This window comes from Anabrus simplex, chromosome 12, assembly GCF_040414725.1.
Source record: "Anabrus simplex isolate iqAnaSimp1 chromosome 12, ASM4041472v1, whole genome shotgun sequence".
Classification (NCBI taxonomy): Eukaryota; Metazoa; Arthropoda; class Insecta; order Orthoptera; family Tettigoniidae; genus Anabrus; species Anabrus simplex.
In genome coordinates, this window is record NC_090276.1 from 76,958,816 (window position 1) to 76,979,042 (window position 20,227).

At 41.0% G+C, this 20,227-nt stretch overlaps 1 protein-coding gene across 1 annotated transcript in view; it reads left to right on the forward strand.

The window, feature by feature from the left end:
- The window catches only part of Ptp10D (Protein tyrosine phosphatase 10D), a 398,723-nt gene that overhangs the window by 294,843 nt on the left and 83,653 nt on the right, over positions 1 to 20,227 (forward strand). The window contains exon 20 of the mRNA XM_067156405.2: positions 10,001 to 10,160. Coding sequence (XP_067012506.2) covers positions 10,001 to 10,160 — 160 coding nt within the window. The remainder of the gene's footprint in view (positions 1 to 10,000; positions 10,161 to 20,227) is intronic.

A 20,227-nucleotide genomic window follows, 5' to 3' on the forward strand; every position in this document is an offset into this window, starting at 1 on the left:
CACCCAAGGGGCTCTGAACTTCGGAGCGTGGGTTGGCGACCACGGGGCCCTTAGCCGAGTCCTGGCATTGCTTCCACTTACTTATGCCAGGCTCCTCACTTTCATCTATCCTGTCCGACCTCCCTTGGTCAACTCTTGTTCCTTTCCGACCCCGACGCTTTTAGGTTTCCGAGGGCTAGGGAGTTTTTCATTTTCACGCCCTTCGTGGCCCTTGTCTTCTTTTGGCTGATATCTTCATTTTTTCGAAGTATTGGATCCCTTCCATTTTTCTTTCCTTCCCACCCTCCATCCCCCAGAGGTTCTGAACTTCGGAACGTGGGTTGGCGACCACGGGGGTCCTTAGCTGAGTCCTGGCATTGCTTCCACTTACTTGTGCCAGGCTCCTCACTTTCATCTATCCTGTCCGACCTCCCTTGGTCAACTCTTGTTCCTTTCCGACCCCGACGCTTTTAGGTTTCCGAAGGGCTAGGGAGTCTTTCATTTTCACGCCCTTCGTTGGCCCTTGTCTTCTTTTGGCTGATATCTTCATTTTTCGAAGTATCGGATCCCTTCCATTTTTTCTTTCCTTCCCACCCTCCATCCCCCAGGGGCTCTGAACTTCGGAACGTAGGTTGACGACCACGGGGGCCCTTAGCTGAGTCCTGGCATTGCTTCCACTTACTTGTGCCAGGCTCCTCACTTTCATCTATCCTGTCCGACCTCCCTTGGTCAACTCTTGTTCCTTTCCGACCCCGACGCTATTAGTTTTCCGAGGGCTAGGGAGTCTTTCATTTTCACGCCCTTCGTGGCCCTTATCTTCCTTTGGCTGATATCTTCATTTTTCGAAGTATCGGATCCCTTCCATTTTTTCTTTCCTTCCCATCCTCCATCCCCCAGGGGCTCTGAACTTCAGAGCGTGGGTTGGCGACCACGGGGCCCTTAGCTGAGTCCTGGCATTGCTTCCACTTACTTGTGCCAGGCTCCTCACTTTCATCTATCCTGTCCGACCTCCCTTGGTCAATTCTTGTTCTTTTCCGACCCCGATGCTATTAGGTTTGCGAGGGCTAGGGAGTCTTTCATTTTCACGCCCTTCGTGGCCCTTGTCTTCCTTTAACCGATATCTTCATTTTTCGAAGTGTCGGTTCTTTTTCTTTTTTCTTCGAATTATTATTATATTAAGGATTGTTGCCCAATTGTATTTCCTCTAATAACAATAACCACCACCACCACCACCACCACCATCACCACCCTCTAATTAACGTCCCCCCCTTTCTCTATTTATCATTTCTTTATCAATTACTACGGCAAGTTGTTTCGAGTTGAACCTCGTATTTCTTTCATTATTTCTTCCTATTTTTTAAATATATTTTTTATTTGGCTTTATTCTTTTTTAACGTTTTAAATTATTTTATAAAACCTATATATCCACTTTGAAATTTGACGAAATTAAATCCTACACTGTTTTCCTAGGACTTCATTCACGTCACCTTTTGCTCTTCGGCCGGAGAAACAAATGCCTACAAGACCTGCCTAGCAACGACTTTACATAAGCGAATATTTGACCTGCTTATGAACTTCAGCTATATTTGTTTTCGGCGCAAGATAGTGATGTTCTGTTTACTCTCTTGACTGTGATTATTGTGTTTTGAACATTTACTGAATTGCTACGTTATGATACAATGTTAATTTTTTGCCTGTATTCAATGTGCTAGTTGTTTTAAGATCTTCGCAAATTGGCTGATGATGACACTTAAAATGTGTTGAAACCGGTCCCATTAAACAGGTTGTAACTACTTTTTACCATCTTATTACGGAGTATTGAAAGGTGGATCCTAACCTATAATATTGTACATCTTATTTCTCTATTCAATACGGAACAATAATGAAGTTTTTAACTTTAAATATATAACGAATCACGCTGAGCCATCAGAGATTTGATTTCACTTGTCAGCCACGGACAGGGCGGGTGTGTTACTTTCACACAGCGCTTAGGAGCATGCTTATTGTAAAGTGCATGAATATGAGAATTAATATTTTCCGGTTTTTCATCTATATTATTCATTAGTATTATATCACCCCAAGGACATTTACATGCATCTTCTTGTAGGTGATGGAAATCTATATTTTTAAAGTCTCTAAATGTCACATATTTCGACCTGTAAGGTGAATAATCAGGATCCTGATTGCTCTTACAAATCGTAAAATGAGGGTACTGATGCAGGTGCTTGTTTAACATAAACTTATAAGAATGTCCTTGGTTAAAACTGTGATATCAAGCTGCATGTCGCAAGTTCTACAAGATTATATTCCTTGGAATGCTGAATGGAATCTGGTTTGATGTGCCTAATACTTGTTGATTGTGTAAGAAAAATTATTTGGAACATGAACAGCTTAATCTTTATAATGAAGTAGAAATGTGTTTTTTTTTTATAGTGGAGGATGAGAAAAAAGTAAAGCTGCTAGACTGTTGAAGTTGTTGAAGATGTTAAGATAAGTCAATGGTCTTCTTTAAGTACATTGTAGAAGGGTCTGTAGTTGTATTTATCTTAGCGTGAAGGAGCGAAAGTCGAAGGTATTTTGATGTTGATTAGAGCTTGTGGTGGGATGTTAACAAGAGGAGAGTAAGTACTTAGGAAAAAATTTATAGAGAAGGTGGGCTTAAAAGAAAAAACTGTGAGTGTATAATCTCTTACCCCTTCGTCTGTAATGATGTCAATCAGTCAAAGAAAAACAGCGTATGTGTATGTTCACTAATCTCTTTGACTGTTATGGTGTTAATCAGTTGCTGTGGTAGCGTTGGAATGACTGACACTTGCGCTTCTAGTGTTGTATTGATGTGAGATTGGCGGAGGAGGGTGTGCTGGAGGCGAGGGGCTAGGTGGGGTATTAAGTTTGTGTTATTGGTTGCGAGAGATTTGCGTAGGCGGACAGGGAGGGAGTTGTGTTCGTTAAACTAGTGGGGGTTCTAGAACATGTTAACTTAAGATCTTTAAGAATGTTGCTTTGTTTTAAATTTAGTGTTTGCAATAATTTGGGTAAGACTTTGTATAATGGATTTTTGACTTCAGTTAAATCATTGAGGTTTAGATTTTTGTTGTTATTATTTATTTATTTGTGTCAGAGGTACCAGATTATACAAGGAAGAGATACTGAACATGAAAGATGTACATGAACAAATTAATCATATATAGTTATGAATGAAAGAAGCACTTGAAAAATTTGCATATGAAGTATAACAAATGGAAGAACATACATAAAAACAAAAAAAGGGGAAAGGAAGTATTACATGAAAATATCTACGCTATATATGATATAGATGTTAATTCCCATAGGGAACATGAAATATTTGTCCTGAATGAGTAAATTTATAATACCAATATAATGTTCCCTATGGGAATTAACATCTATATCATCTGATGGCCAGGCAGGCATCAATTTTTGGAAGTGAGACATAGTCTCCCAAAGTGCATTGTCACTGCTAGTGGCTTCAAGTAGCCTATGCAGTGGCCTCCACGATATGCACTAGCCTTGCGTCTTGGTAGGTGTGCTAAGGACCAACTGATGAGCCCAACTTAGCACATGAGGGCGAAACGCAGGCAACCAAGAATGAGTTAGCTGGAAAATTTATAATGTCCAATAACGGACCATTATATTGGTACTACACTATATATACATTATTTACACAAGTTGTGACCAGTATTTGGCTACATTGATGGCATTGTTTCCAGCCAGTGCCAATTCCAACCCTGTAGATGAATCTGGGCAAAGACGACAGTGCAAGAGGTGCCTAGAAGTCTGTTCCTCTTCACATTCGCATAATGAGTCCCCGCCATGCACGATGCCCCATTTCACAAGATTGTCCTTAGATCTTGCAATGCCGGTCTGCAGTCTGTTTAACGACTTCCATATACACCATCCCTCTTCGTGACCAGGTGGCAACTTTTCTTCAATTTCAACACGTTCTGGATGATCTGGGTACCTTTGTTTCCATAGCTTAACCTTGGCCTTTTTTGGGTCAGAATCAAGTGGAACAGAAGACTGTAGAAAACTCTTCCTGGACTTCAGTCGAGCTGGTGGTGGCTGATGTTCACGAAGGGGATGGGCTGAGATGCTGCAAACCTTTTGTCTCTCGATATTAGCGGCCACCTCACATCTAATATCAGGTGGGGATATACCTGCAAGTGAATACAACTTCTGTGTGGGCGTTGGTTTTAAACAGCCTGTGATTAGCCTGCAGATTTCATTCAAGGCAATGCCGACTTTCTTTGCGTGAGCTGATTTGTACCACACGGGACTAGCATATTCAGTAGCAGAGTGCTAGGGCAGTTGTCCTTACTGTCTGGGGATGGGCATCCCAGCCAGAACCAGTTACCTTACGCATTAGTCAGTTTCATGATGAAACTTTGATCCAGGGTAACACCAAGGTAAACTGGCATGTTGCTATGTTCCAGCTCTGTTCCGTTCCAATTCACACGAACTTCCACAGGACTTCTTTGTTCTTTAAATGGAAGGCGCACACATTAGTTTTTGATGGGTTTGGCTTGAGGTGATTTTCCTCATAATAACCTGGGTTTTTTGTTGTAGTATTGGTCTAAATATACATAGATGTTTTCAAGTTCGTTCCATCAGTTTTCCTTTACCTACTCTTTTAATAATTGTGAGGTCTTGTTCTGTAGTTGTGAATGGTGCCCTGTTTCCTTCATATGGGAGCTCATAGCCAAAAATTTGTTGTGCTTGTTGGCATTATAGTGTTCTAAGTACCTAGCGTGAAAACTCCGCCCTGTTTGACTGATACAAGAGGAGTTACATTGCATGCAGGTGAGCCTGTATATGCGTGAGCCTGAGTAAATGTGTTTGTTCAAATCAACTGTGTTGTGATTGAAAAATAATTTTTGGTTAGTGTTTGTTGTCCTAAAAGCTGAACTGGTATTTTTTAAATTTTTAAATTTTTTTTTTTTTTAATGGTGTTTTGAGACCTGGTGAAAGTTCAGATTGTTGTAGGTGAAGGTGATGAAATTGGATATTTTGGGTCTGTCAGGGATGAGGTTTGTTGTTAATTTAAATTTGACCTTGTTGATTAAACGGTTAATCATTTTGGGTTTATATCCATTAATTTTTGCTAAATCCTTTATATAATTTAATTCTGTTTTAAGTTCGTGGGTGTTAATTAAATTAAATTAAATTAAATTAAACTGTGACAGGTAGCCAGTTTCTGGGAGTTAGGATTTAAAGATGTATTTTTGATTGTTGTTGGGGTGTGAGTAGGTTTTCTGTAAATTTGGAAATCAAAGCTACCATTGAGGTGTGTTACTATGACATCTAAGACATTTAAGGATCCCTTGACCTCATCCTCCTTGGTGAACTTAATATTTTGGTCTAGGTTGTTTAAAAAAATTTAAATTTTGTTACTATTATTGAGTTCTTTATTTATTATTACAAAGTGTCATCTACATACCGAAACCACAAGCTAAGGCCCTTTATTTTAGTCATTATTTTATGAAGTTCTAATGAATCCATTAGATGTCAGCTAAGATGCCTGATAAGTGATCTCCCATAGCTAGGCCATCCTGGTTGTAAATTTTACCGTTAAAAGTAAAATAATTGTTTTTTAGCACAAAGTTTAGGATTCTTATGAAGTCTTCTAATTCAAGCTTACTGAGGTTGCTGTGTTTTGCGAGGTTGTCTTTGATAATATTTACAGGTTCTTTGGTTGGTACATATTAGTTATGTCAAATAAGCACATAATGCGGTTTGGTAGTAAGGTGAATTTATTTAAAATATCACAAAAGTCTGCCAAGGACATTCTTATAAGTTTATGTTAAACAAGCACCTGCATCAGTACCCTCATTTTACCATTCGTAAGAGCAATCAGGATCCTGATTATTCACCTTACAAGTTTGAGATTATGGCTGAAGATGCCCGTATAATGGGCGAAACATGTCCCTGGAATTAATATGATAAGATTTAATTCTTAATTACAAGATCTCTTTTTGTATTGAGTAGGTGGAAATTGAAACACTTGTAACATTCTTTGTCTTTACATACCACTTAGTCGAACAACTCGTCTCCTTTCTCCCAAGTCTTCCCAGCCCAAACTTTGCAACATTTTTGTAATGCTACTCTTTTGTCGGAAATCGCCCAGAACAAATCGAGCTGCTTTTCTTTGGGTTTTTTCCAGTTCCTGAATCAAGTAGTCCTGGTGAGGGTCCCATACACTGGAGCCATACTCTAGTTGTGGTCTTAACAGGGACTTACATGCCCTCTCCATTACTTCTGTACTACAGTCCCTAAATACCCTCATAACCATATGCAGAGATCTGTACCCTTTATTAACAGTACTGTTTATATGATTACCCCCAATGAAGACGTTTCCTTATATTAACACCTAGGTACTTAGTGATCCCCATAAGGAACTTTTCACCCCATCAACGCCGTAATTAAAAATGAGAGGACTTTTCCTATTTGTGAAACTCCTCTGTTTTAATTACTGCATTGATAGGGTGAAAGTGTTCCTTTTGTCAATAATCATCTCACTTTCTTATTTTAGCCTGCCAGCGGGACTCCACATTATAATCTGTTTTAAACCTTTCCCTGCCAAGCTCAAATGCTGTAGTACTCCTAAAACTGCCAACCTAAATTAAGGCAAAATATAAGGTACTTGCCTCAGTTTTGAAGCTATATAGATGATTTTTCTTTTTATGATTCATGATATATCCATGCTTATGTCCTGTGATTTACTTTATTGGTGCTTATGTCTTTACGTTAAAACAAATTAATGAATTATTAATTTCTACTTTCTGTAATTAATTTTGCGAGTTTGAATTAGTATTTGGCATAGTAATAATTATTTCACATGTTACTGTCACTGTTCAAATCACTAAACTGTGTTGTGTTTTGATGCTTTAAATCTCTATTCTTAAAAATGTGCAAATGATTTTAGGTTTTGAATTTGAAAATTGAGGTTAGGTTCGCCATCATGGTGATTTGCATTTCCCTGGTTAACATCAAGATCATTGTTGTCTTCACTTTTGACAGTAGTAGTCTCATGAACTGTCATTGTCTGTCTCACTGTCACTTCCTAACAATGAAGCCTGAATGTATTTTTAACTTAAGTGTTCCGAACAATATTTTACCATCTTACCCTACACAAATTCACATAAGAAAAAAAAAACCAACAATATAAAACCCCATGATAAAAGCAATACATTGTGTCAAACAAACTTTTCTTAGTTTTTTATTTTTTTAATCCACCTTTTCAATAGATTATGTTTTTATTGATTTACATAAATATTTGAAAAGATGGACTCAAAAAATTATTTTAGAAAGATATACTTTGCTCAATACGGACCCAACAATGAGATTTATAACTTGTAAAATCAAACAAACTTGCCGGGCAAAGTTCATGGCGTACATGACATGGCCAGTTCATGCCAACCTCTCAAGGAAATAGAAAATAAGGATGTTATATTCTCTTTGTCACAGAGAAAATGGTATCAACTTGTAGTTAGAGATACCATGGATCAGCCAACATGCATACGCGAGTCATCTGTTGTGTTAAAACCGAAGAAACGCATTTGAAAACCGGCTTTTACGGCATCGGATCTTGTTGGATCATGATAGTTTTACGATTCACAGAGAAATGGCTTACATCGGATCTTGGCAGCCATTGGGTTAATCGTGAGCTTGGGTTAGCTCTTTTAAACCTTTATCATCTTGATCCAATATTTTAATTAAATCGACACAGATTAATAATGGCAACAAAAAATACTGCTCCCTGCACCAGCACGTGTGAAATTTAGATGGTCAGTTCCTGAGAAAACTAAAAGACTCATTTAAAATGTTTGAGTTAAGATTTAATTCAAACGATTTCCTGCATTTTTGCCACAAACTTCTTGTTGTCAGAAGAGTGAAAAGTATTCTCACTTACTGAAAATATGCCTTTCTAATTTCAGTTTACTTGTTTGTGTTTAAATATTATTTAAAGTAGTTTATAAAAATAATTATACAATAGAAATTAGTAGTCTTTGCTGAAGGTGATAGTACAGCGAAGCTTGTGGGAGAACACAGTGCCTCACACAAGCGAAGGACAAGATCAAGAGATGGCTCACACGATGACTGGCAATTTGAAAAGATCTGGAAAATCACAAAAGATCACAAAACTGAAATTGTTTAATACTTTGTCACATGACTGTTGAGGCAGCTGACAGAAAGAGGGTAGAATTATACTGCCATGTCCTACAAACATCTTGGACAGAACGCTGCACCAGTGCATCAGTTCTTGAAGAGCTAGAAGTTAAAGGTTGGACATATCCGGATGAATGGAGCAATGTACACGGAGAGGTCAAATATAAACGGGATTTTATTTTTATTTAAATGAATTTATTGAAAAATGCAAGGCAATTACAAATTTATTTTTCCACATAGTTTCCTGTTTTGGAAGTTCATTTGTCCTACCGTATGGGCAGCTTTTTGGTGCCCTCATTGTAAAAGGAATAGGGTTGTGTCACCAGCCAGTTGCCCACAAAGTCTTCCATACCCGTCATCTTCAAATTGTTGCCCTCCTAAAGCTTCTTTAAGCGGTCCGAACAAATGGAAATCGCAGGGTGATAAATCCGCGCTGTAAGGAGGAGGATCAAGTGTAGTCCAGTGCACGTCCTGTACCTTGGAGAGAGTTAGAGCTGCAGTATGGGGCCGTGGCATCCCCCCTCGCCTTGTTCAACAACTCACAGTAGTAAGCAGCATTGATTGTGCGTTGCTCATGCAACAAATCAATCAGCAAAATACCTCGCCAATCGGGTTGCATAAACCTTGCCAGCTGACAGTCTAGTCTTGGCTTTCACTGATGCTGCCTCCCCTTTTCTCCGTCACTCCTTACTGGCTTGTTTGGATTTGGGAGTGTAGCGCTGGACCCATGTTTCATTGCAATTGACGATCCGACTCAGAAATGCATCACCTTCTTCCGCAAACCTTGCTGTAAGCCTCCAAATGTCTCAACTTCAGATTTTCGGTCAAAAGGCGAGGGACCCATCTGGAACACTCTTTACAGAACTGTAGGTCATTTGATGATTGCTTGACAGCTCCCATAACTGATTCCGACTTGTTCTGCAATTTCAGATACTGGTGCCTGTCTATCATCGTCAATAATGTCTTTATCTTCGTCAATAATGTCTCTAACCACACAAATGTTTTCGTCTGTAATGCTGGTCCAAGGACGGCGATCGTGTTGCTGATTTTCCCCACATTCTCGTCCTTTCTTGAACTTTTTATACCAGGCAAACGCACATGTCCTTGACAGTGTTTGATCACCGAACTGTGAAGTCAATCTCTGGCGAATTTCTGCCGCTGTAATGCCTTTACGAGCAAGAAATTTTATAATTATGCATTGCACAGTGGAGGGATGCACCTGTTGCTCCGACATTGTGAGCCTTACTGACGAAACAGCAGGAAATATCTAACAGCACGCTCTCTCCACTCCTAACGGTCCCGCATAAGCATAGCAGAAGCGTGGGGCCAGTCCTAACAACTGTTGATATTCAGGAACTTTAAGAATCCCGTTTATATTTGATCGACCTTTGTAGAAGGAAGGAAAAGGAGCACCAACGAGATGGGTAGACTCTAGTATCAAGACCTCCTGTCAGAAAGAGACTTAAGAACCAAATCTCAGTACTCAGTTGTAAGCAAATGAAGTTTCTAGTACTTTGACACACATTAATTCTTCTTTCCTCAATGTCTCGAACACACTCCACAAAGATCAGGTATACCCTCGTGGGCATAGTGGAGATGTAAAGAAACAGGTCAGAGTGGGAAGACGAGTCAATCCTAGTTCCTGTATATCCGTTTGTTAACAAACTCATTTCTATGTTCTTGTTGGGTTTGATGAGGAAAGTACCCATCTTTGTGGAGATTGTCCTTGACGATCACCATGTGGGGTTGGCAGCCAAAGACGTTCTAGTGATATGATTCTTCTTGCTGTTGCTTCATGTATTGAAGGATCTGAACAATTCTGTTATTATCTTTTCAGGGATCAGCTCACACTGAGGTACAAGACTTCAAGCCCAATGAGTTCCGTGGGACAATCAAGAATCTCATTCCAGGAAAGACTTACAAATTCCACATTCAGGCTGTGACTCAAGTGGGCTATGGTCCGGAAGTTACGTGGAAACAGACTATGCCGATCTTAGGTAAGTAAATTTGTATCCTAGCAAGCAGATGGGAATGAGAATCATTGAGTGGGAGAGTTGGAGAACTTCAAGCAGTTGGTAACGAGTGTACATAGTTCTTATGACAGCGCAAAATACCAAGTTTAGTTTATAAAATATTGGCTCTTCACAACTGACAGCAGTGATTTCTTACTGCTTTATGTTTCGTATACTGTGTTCCAGGATTAACAATTTTGTTTCCATTTCCAGTATTTGGAAATGGAAACAAAATTTTTGGAATCGCATTGTTCAGTAAAGTCAACAGCTATTATTAGTGTTTCATTCTATTTTGTTTTGTATCCACTAGCAACCATTAATATTCTGTGAGAAAGAGGTCAGCTCCCAAGCAAACTTATCGTTACATCGGTCTGTTTTCAAACCATTATGCTCTGGGTGTACTCAGAATATCTAATTCATAAGTTAGAAGAAACAGCCATGAAAGTAGCAAAAATGATCACAACAATAGCAGGAGGGTACTCAGAATGAGGAGATAGAAGGTAAGTTAGGATTGAACTCGATTGATGAAGGTGTACACATAAAGCAACCAGCTTTGGTGGTGGGGGTCATGTGAGGCGAATGGAGGAGGATAGGTTACCTAGGAGAATAATGGACTCTATCATGGCGGGTAAAAGAAGTAGAGGGAGACCAAGATGATGATGGTTAGACTCAGTTTCTACATACACACATACATATCCCACGTTGTTCCATCTATATGATGAGTTGGCGAATGAAGCCCCTCTACCAACTTCTGTCTTTGTACTTTTACTCAGTTTCTAACGATTTAAAATTAGGGCACACTGAATGCTGTGAGGCATGGCAGTCTGTAATGAAGATGTGTATATATAGACAGGGTGTCTGGAAATAAGTCACAAAAAATTAAGGGCATAATAAACCCAATAATATAAGAGAGGATCAGCCATCTATTATTTCCTAAACGGTTTAGTTAATGGAAAGAGGTAACTGGTTCATATCTCTATGTCCTGTGATGTAGTGCACTCAGTGCGCAACAGAACTTTAACGGTGAAGAGTGTTAATATTAGCATTCAAAATACCCAAGAAAGATGCATGGGGTATGCAGAAATGATCAAAATCTCTACCAGCGAATTGAGTACAGACATGAGCGTGTGACTGAAGACCACATGGTATCAGCTGTTTACTTGTGTTGTGCAGTTGGCAAGAATACTGTAGAGTGCATTGCATGACTCAACACATGTAGGAGAGGGGAGTGGACAAGAGAAATTTAAAAATCATAATTTCCTGTTTTCATGTTTGTGCCCTGAGCTGGTGAAACACATTGCAAAAACTGAAATAAAAATGTTAATGTTCACAGTATGTACAATACATAAACATTAACAGAAATCAGTTGTCGCTAAACGTATCTCCTCAGTGGCCTAACAACTCTAAAGTCGAGCTGTAAAGGCCTGTCTTTTATGTCAAGAAATCTTAAAGCTGATGTTTAACATTAAGAGTGCTGTACATTTCTGATGAACACCTATCAAAACGTAACGGAACGTATGGAACTACCTTGCACTTAGTTTTATTAGCCTATATCCTAGGATACAGTGACTCTCAACTTCAGAGCGTGGGTTGCAGCCACGGGGCCCTTAGCAGACACATGACATTACTTCCACTTACTTGTATCAGGCTCCTCACTTTCATCTATTCTATCTGACCATTCTTGTTCAACTCTTGTTCTTTTCCGACTCTGACGTTATTAGATTACGAGACCTAGGGAGTCTTTCATTTACACGCCTTCGTGGCCTGTGTCTATCTTTGGCCGATATCTTCATTTTTCGAGATGTCGGATCCCTTCCATTTTTTCTCTCTGATTAGTCTTAATAAAGGATGTTTGCTTAGTTGTACTTGCTCTTAAAACAGTAATTACCACCTCCACCGCTACCACCACTTTAAACGTAGCCTGTAATACTTGTCAAAACAACAGGATATGCTTCCAGTGTACAGTAGAGCCTCGATAATTCGAAATCGGTTAGTTCAAAGTCCCACCTAATTCGAAGAAGGTCTCGTTCCCGGAAACATGAGGTACAGTTTTACATGTTATTTAAATTGTTTAATTCAAAATACGGATAATTCGTAATTCAAAGAATAGTGTCGGTCCCATTACCAAAACCCACTTTTAATTCGAACTGCCTTTATATTAAAAAAATAGTAATTTTTTCAGAGTAATTTAAATTCAAAATTTATCCACGTCATGATAGAACGCGTCTTCCAGAATGTGCTGGGGTAGATTTCAGTATTTTCACTCACTTCAGTGTGTCTGCAGTGTGCTTCATATTTGCTAAGTTTGAGTAAAATTGTAATTCTTTTGTATTCAGCGTTTTAAGGAACACCATAATATCACTTAGCAGGCAGTGTGCGTAGAAGCAGAATCCGTGAACACCAGCGGTGCCGACAGTTGGCGAATAAGCGTGGCTCATATAATCAATTTGTACGCACCAAATATTGTCAGTGTCGATGAAACTGCATTGTTTTTTCTAATGTCGAGCCCAAACGGAGTTACGGTTTTATAGAAGGGAAGTGCCAGCCAGGAAATCATACAAGGGGAGTCATTGTACTGTGTTGCAATGCATACGGAAGCGGGAGGCTTCTTCCCCTCGTCATAGGGAAGTTCGATAAGTCACGATGTTTTAAGGGCATCAGGCACTTTCCGTGCAAGTACAGGACATCTAAAATGCATTCAATTCAGTAATCCAGTGAATAAAGGACTTGCTCAGGGGAGCCAGCACAATTTATCCTTGTCTTTGAATCGTGCGTGGGTTTTTTTCTTTCGATGCGTGAGGTTATGTTTGCCAGTGATTTATTCAAGTGCATTATTTGAATAATATAAATCCACGTTGTTGGATACATTTCGGGAATAGATTTTTCCAAGCCATTAGAAAGGTTTAAACTGTGAATCAAGGTGATTGCGTGCATTAATGCGTCTTAGAATATTTTGTGACGCAGCAAGGGTTCGCATTTCTGAATTACGAGATAAGTACCATGGTGGGAAATCGTACAAGGATAGGTGGGTCACTGTACTGTGTTCGAATGCAGACAGAAGTGAAAGACTTTCTCCGCTCGTCATAGGAAAGTTCAATAAACCACAACGTTTTAAGGGCGTCGGGCACTTTCTGTGCAAGTACAGGACATCTAAAATGCATTCAGTTCAGTAATCCAATGAATAAAGGAATTGCTCAGGGGAGCCAGCTTATATTTCTCCTTGTCTTTGAATCATGCTTTTTTTTTTTTTTTTTTTTTTTCTGAATTAAGAGTTGGCGGATAATTCGAAATTACGTAATTCGAAGTCCAATTTTTGCATCCCAACGACTTTGAATTAACGAGTTATTACTATATATAATTTATGTTACGTGGGCATGTCATTTCAGTAATTATTTTATAGTGTGGTGCACATTAACATACACGAAATGTGATGTGTTTACTGATGTTTCATAAAACAAATCCATTGTGCTCAACCGAAACCGGGAGAAATTTTATTACTAGGATTTCAGTTTTGTACGGCAGTCGGTTCAGGATACCTTAGCGCATGATGGTCAGATGCTGTTCTACGATATACCGCTAAAGTTGCTTACGATTTTCTGGTGAGCCTTCGCTAGGAGGAAATAAAATACCCTGGATATTATTTTTGTTTCAAAGCACTAGGTCCTCGTACAATTTCTGTAACTTATTTTCAGACATCCTGTGTATATACAGCATCTATTAACTGTCATGGGGGGAAAAAAGTTATCTTCTGACTATTAATGTTAGTGATGACCAGACTGTATTCCATGTGCAAACTGTTGTAACCAAGGTTGAGATTTACAAAACACAACTTTATTATTCGCTTCAAATGCAAAATACACTATTTACACAAATAAAATTGAAATTTAACTTGAAGCAAAATGAATTAGGAATCTTGAGAAAGAGTCTATCTTCTGTACACTATATACAAGTTTACAGTATTTACATCCACTACTATCTAGAAAAGATAGTCCTTATGATAAGAAAAGTCGATAGTCGAAAACTATCCGAAGTACTGACATAAATGTTTTGGAAAGTCCTTCCTTGCTGAGTTCATAAAAGCAAGTTCAATGTTGGAAGAATTCTTACTTGGCGAAACCAAGGGAGCTTGCATTAATTAGGGAAATATAACGGTATGTAATAGTATGACTGGATATGGGCAGCGGAATAAGAGGAGCGGTGACCAGAGGTGATACCTCGTACTGCCAGAAATTCAGTCCACCTGGCCGAAGCACATTTTCAAGAGGAGTAGCCTCCGTGCTCGACGTAGGGTGTATTCTGGAGCTGGACACCGGGGCAAGTGGGCATCTGGACAGGCTGGGAGTTCCTCTTTATAGTACACACACGATGGTTCAGGCACGCGCACTGAGGGCTGCGCGTCGAGGCTAGAAGAATGACACTTGGCGCGCGTGTAGCTGGCTGGCGGAGCGAGAAGGGAGCGCCGGACATACAACACCCTCCCCTCCTAAATACGCCGGTACGGCGTGAAACGGCGGCGGCGCTGGCGGCGGCTGCGATGCTGGGCCGGAGCTGCTGATGTCTCTGTTGGATTGTCCGGAGCTGGGACCGGGCGGAGTGGCGCTGTCTCGTCCTGAAAGGAACCCATGGTTATTAAATGGTCTAAAGCTCGTTCAGCAATAGATTTATGTGGCTGAGTCATAGAATCAATAGCTGGACATGGGCGGTAGCGCAGACGTATCTGGTCTTGATGGCGGCAGATACGTTTCTCCGTAGTCTGTATTTCGTAGAGACGATGACCCAAAGATCTGCAGATGACTCCAGGTATCCAGAGTGGGTTCGACCTGAATGTCCGGGTGTAGACCTTGTCGTTGACTGAGAACTTCGTTGGTGAGGTCTGAGACTGGGCCGGAAGAGGCTGGAACAGAGAAAGTAAAGTTCTGTGAGGTCGTCCATGGAGCTTCTGTGCAGGAGTGATATTATCAGCGCCGGGCAGAGTTCTGTAGTTGCTTAAGAGTTGGAGCAATGCTTGGTCTTTAGTTAAGCCTGAAGAGACAGCTTTTTTCATACTTCTCTTAAATGTTTGTACAAATCGTTCAGCTTCACCATTAGATTGAGGGTGAAAAGGCGGTGCTAGGATATGACGAATGCCATTATATGTACAAAATTTCTTAAAAGCAGTAGCTGTAAATTGAGGTCCGTTGTCCGAAATGAGTACTTGAGGTAAGCCTTCTGTAGTAAATATTTTCTGTAGAGCACGAATGGTAGCTTCGGTCGTAGTAGTCGAATGCATATCCACTACATATGGAAAGTGCGATAGTGAATCGATGACTATTAACCACATGGAATTGAGGAAAGGACCTGCGAAATCGATGTGAACTCGTTCCCATGGAGTAGTAGCAGGAGGCCATGAAGCTAGATCAGAAGACGGGGCGTTCTGATTCAGTTGACATTGTTCACAATGACGGATGAGCTTTTCGATGGCGGCATCAATACCGGGCCAGTAGCAGTGTTGACGTGCTAGTTGCTTCGTTCGGGATATACCCCAATGGCTTTGGTGTAATAATTCTAGAACTTGTTTCTGTAGGCTAAGTGGGATAACCACTCGGAAGATGGTGCCTGCTTCTAGGAGTACGACTCCAGCACGAGTCGTGAGACGATGCTGCATACGATGATAAGGTGCAAGGTGGGCGGGAAGATTGCCCTGAAGAGGCCAACCGTTGCGGATGTAAGTACGCACAGTAGCAAGTGTACTGTCCTTATCCGTAGCTTTAGCTATGCAGGTAGCATCAATAGGAAAACTGGAGACAGTATCTTCAAGTTCTATGTCCAACTGAAGACATTCAGATTCTTGAGAATCGACGGCAGTATCAGGACCAACTGGTAAGCGTGAGAGGGCATCAGCATTACAATGCTGGGATGTGGCTCGATAGACAATCTGATAGGAATAATCAGAAAGGAACATGGACCATCTTTGAAGCTTTCTGAGGGAATCCTCAGGGATCTTATTACCAGGATGGAATAAGTGTACGAGAGGCTTATGATCAGTAATGATCAGGAAATGGTTGCCATAGAGATATTCATTGAAACGGCGAATACCAAAGATGATGGCTAAAGCTTCTTTCTCTATCTGTGAGTATCGACGTTGATGGTCATTAAGTGTTTTCGAAGCGAAAGCGATGGGGCATTCCCGTCCATGACGATCCTTCTGGGAGAGAACGGCACCGACACCGTAGTCTGAAGCGTCAGTAGCTAGCGTGATGAGCTTGTCGGGCTGAAAATGAGTGAGTTGTATAGCTTGAATTAAGGCGTTGTTGATGGTTTTCCATGCCTGTTGGCATTGCGGAGTCCATTGAAATTTAACACCTTTTTTACGTAGAGCGTTTAATGGAGCTGCCACTGTAGCGAAGCGGGGAATGAACTTATTATAGTAGTTCGCTTTGCCGATGAAGGACTGGAGCTGCTTGAGGTTCTGAGGTGCTGGCATGTTGACGATAGCTGAGACATTCTGTGCACTAGGGCGAATTCCAGTCTTATCAAGTATATGTCCTAGGTAGTGAACTTGAGGCTGAAAGAATGTACATTTAGCGAGATTCGCTCGTAGGCCATTGTCTTTCAATTTCTGTAGAAGGAGGCGTAGATTGTTTAGATGTTCCTGATGATCTTTTCCCGTAACAATAATATCATCCAGGTAGTTGGCACAACCGGGAATGGAGGCAGTGAGTTGAGCTAAATAGCGCTGGAAAATAGCCGCTGAGGATGAAACGCCGAATGGGAGCCGCTGGAGCTGGAGCAGTCCGAGAGGAGTGTTGAGTGTTAGAAATTTCTTAGAGTCTTCGTCTAAAAGTAGCTGGAGATATGCTTCTTTAAGATCAACTCGAGAGAAGAATTGTCCACCAGCGAGACGACGGAATAAGTCTTCTGGACGTGGAATAGGAAAGATATCTGTGTCGAGTTGTGCGTTGACTGTAGATCGAAAATCGCCACAAAGTCGAACATTACCATCAGGTTTCTTGATTACCACTAGTGGAGTAGCCCATTGACTAGAAGTAACTGGTACCACAATGCCAGTTTGTATCCATCTTTCTAATTCTTTCGTGACCGGGTCTTGAAGTGCTAGGGGTACTGGGCGTGCTTTGAGGAAGCGAGGCTTAGCTCCGGATTTCAGCTGTATGTGAGCTGTATAGTCTTTTGCTGTTCCGAGCTGAGAGTCGAAGACTTCAGGAAACTGCTTTAGGAGATCGGTAACGTCAGAAGTAGGATGCAATGTAGATACAACGTTAATGTTGTCATGTATCTGGAAACCAAATAAGTTAAATAGATCCATGCCCATAATGTTGGATGCAGTGTAGTTGTTAACTACGAGAAGAGGAATGGCCTTCTGAATTCCTTTATAACTAGCCTGAAGCTGGATTTGACCTTTAAAGTCAATTTTCTTTTTTGTTAAACGTCACAAGCTGGATGTCAGCTGGAGAGCATGAAGGGGAACCTAAGTCATGGTAGGTAGCCAGATTAATAATAGAGACAGGTGATCCAGTGTCTAATTGAAAATCGACAGATCGAGTAGAGAATGAGAGAGGAACGATGATCTTGTGAGAATTCCTTGTGGGAAGAATAAGATTGATCTGATCAACTTCCATGTCTTGGCGGGGCTGTATATGCTTCGGGCGTGCTGCAGGAGTCTTAGCAGGGCGGAGCGAACTCCGACATACAGTCTTAATGTGTCCAAGTTTATTACATCGTTCACAAGTGGCTTTGAAAAAACGACAGTCACGACGTTCATGATGCTTGAAACAGCCTCGGCAGGAAGGCAGGAGTTTCGAGGTGCTTTTAGAATTGGGCTTCCTTGTAGCATTACGAGAGGGAACCTGGCGAGAATGCTTGGTAGAGAGCGCCTTATCTGGACGGTTCACTGTAGCAGAGGACTTGCGGGCCTGAGTCGAGACTTGAGCAACTTCGTGTGGAGAAGCTATGGCTGCGGCAGTCTTGGTAGTAAGCTCATAAACCGTAGCAATACGCTGGACGTCTTCTAAAGAAGGGTTACTCTGCTTGACAGCGTCAAAACGTATCTTGTCCTCAGGAGTATGTAAAATTACCATGTCCCGAATGAGAGAATCAGTGTAGGGTGAACCACAACCGTCCTTGGAGCATATGAACTGGCAGGGTTTAGCTAGACCACGCAATTCAGTTATCCATTCAGTATGTGTCTGATGGGGTTGCTTTCTGCTCTGAAAAAATTTATAGCGAGCAGCCACTACGTGAGGAGCTTTGGCATAATGTTCAGTGAGACGGGCCAGGAGCTGTGCGAATGGTACCTCAGAAAGGTTTTCTTCTGGACCTAATTTACGTAGTAATTCACACGTAGCATTGCCAACCGAACTAAGAAATAGTGCGCGGCGGCGTTGATCATCTGTGACAGAATGGCAGATGAAATGCTGTTGTTGGCGGGCTAAATAAACTGACCATTCTTCCTTAGCCGGATCAAAAGCAGAGAACGGAGGAATAGCTGATGGCTGTGTAGAGACAGAAATAGCTTGAATAGCCTGAATTAATGCTGCCTGTTGTTGTTGCTGCTGTAAGGCTTGGAATACCGTAGCGAGTTGCTCAGCTGTAGCCATGGTGAGATGCGTGCAATAAAGAGCAAGGAGAGCTGTGTGTCAGAACTTGGTGTAGGCGCGACCTTGACCGATATATGCTGGGAGTGAGAGAGAGAGCAAGCAAACACGCTGGAGCGTGCCACACAGGTGGAGCGCACAGCAGAGAGCTGTGGAATGTCTGTTGAGTGGGCGACACACTGAGCACTGATTGACTTCGTCGCCAATGTCTAAGTGTATGAGGGCACTGAGTTTGCTGTACCTCGTTGTGAAGGAGTGGATGAATTGCATGTTATTATCCTGTCGCCACAGAGTTGGTGACTGGGGCCGATGAATTGGAGTGTTTGTTGCGTTCATTTTTCTTTTACCTCGTCGCCATAGAGTTGTGTTGTAACCAAGGTTGAGATTTACAAAACACAACTTTATTATTCGCTTCAAATGCAAAATACACTATTTACACAAATAAAATTGAAATTTAACCTGAAGCAAAATGAATTAGGAATCTTGAGAAAGAGTCTCTCTTCTGTACACTATATACAAGTTTACAGTATTTACATCCACTACTATCTAGAAAAGATAGTCCGTATGATAAGAAAAGTCGATAGTTGAAAACTATCCGAAGTACTGACATAAATGTTTTGGAAAGTCCTTCCTTGCTGAGTTCATAAAAGCAAGTTCAATGTTGGAAGAATTCTTACTTGGCGAAACCAAGGGAGCTTGCATTAATTAGGGAAATATAACGGTATGTAATAGTATGACTGGATATGGGCAGCGGAATAAGAGGAGCGGTGACCAGAGGTGATACCTCGTACTGCCAGAAATTCAGTCCACCTGGCCGAAGCACATTTTCAAGAGGAGTAGCCTCCGTGCTCGACGTAGGGTGTATTCTGGAGCTGGACACCGGGGCAAGTGGGCATCTGGACAGGCTGGGAGTTCCTCTTTATAGTACACACACGATGGTTCAGGCACGCGCACTGAGGGCTGCGCGTCGAGGCTAGAAGAATGACACTTGGCGCGCGTGTAGCTGGCTGGCGGAGCGAGAAGGGAGCGCCGGACATACAACACAAACAATCGACCTGTAATGGTGTTGAACAAAATGTTAATGAAAAGTTTCGTACACAAAAGTTTAAAAAAAATTGTTTATCAACATGCTCGAAAAGTTAATGCACACGCTATTTTGTTTTTTAACAGACAGAAATGTTCATGAACATTGTTCATTTGTTCATTAACAAAGTTTATTAATAAAGTTAATGAAAATATCTTTGTGTGGACGTACCTTAACCACTACCACGCTGCTCTTCCGTGTCCTCGACCTCTCCATTTGATGTGCTCTATTTTCCATGGCTTTACCACATGTGTAGAAGTGCCATATTTAAGTGAATAATCCCCGCATATTGTTTTAAATATTTGAGGCACGAGATTTGGGCGTGGGTTTTATTTGCGTCAATGTTGGTTGGTTGGGTTTTTAAAATTTTTTTTTTA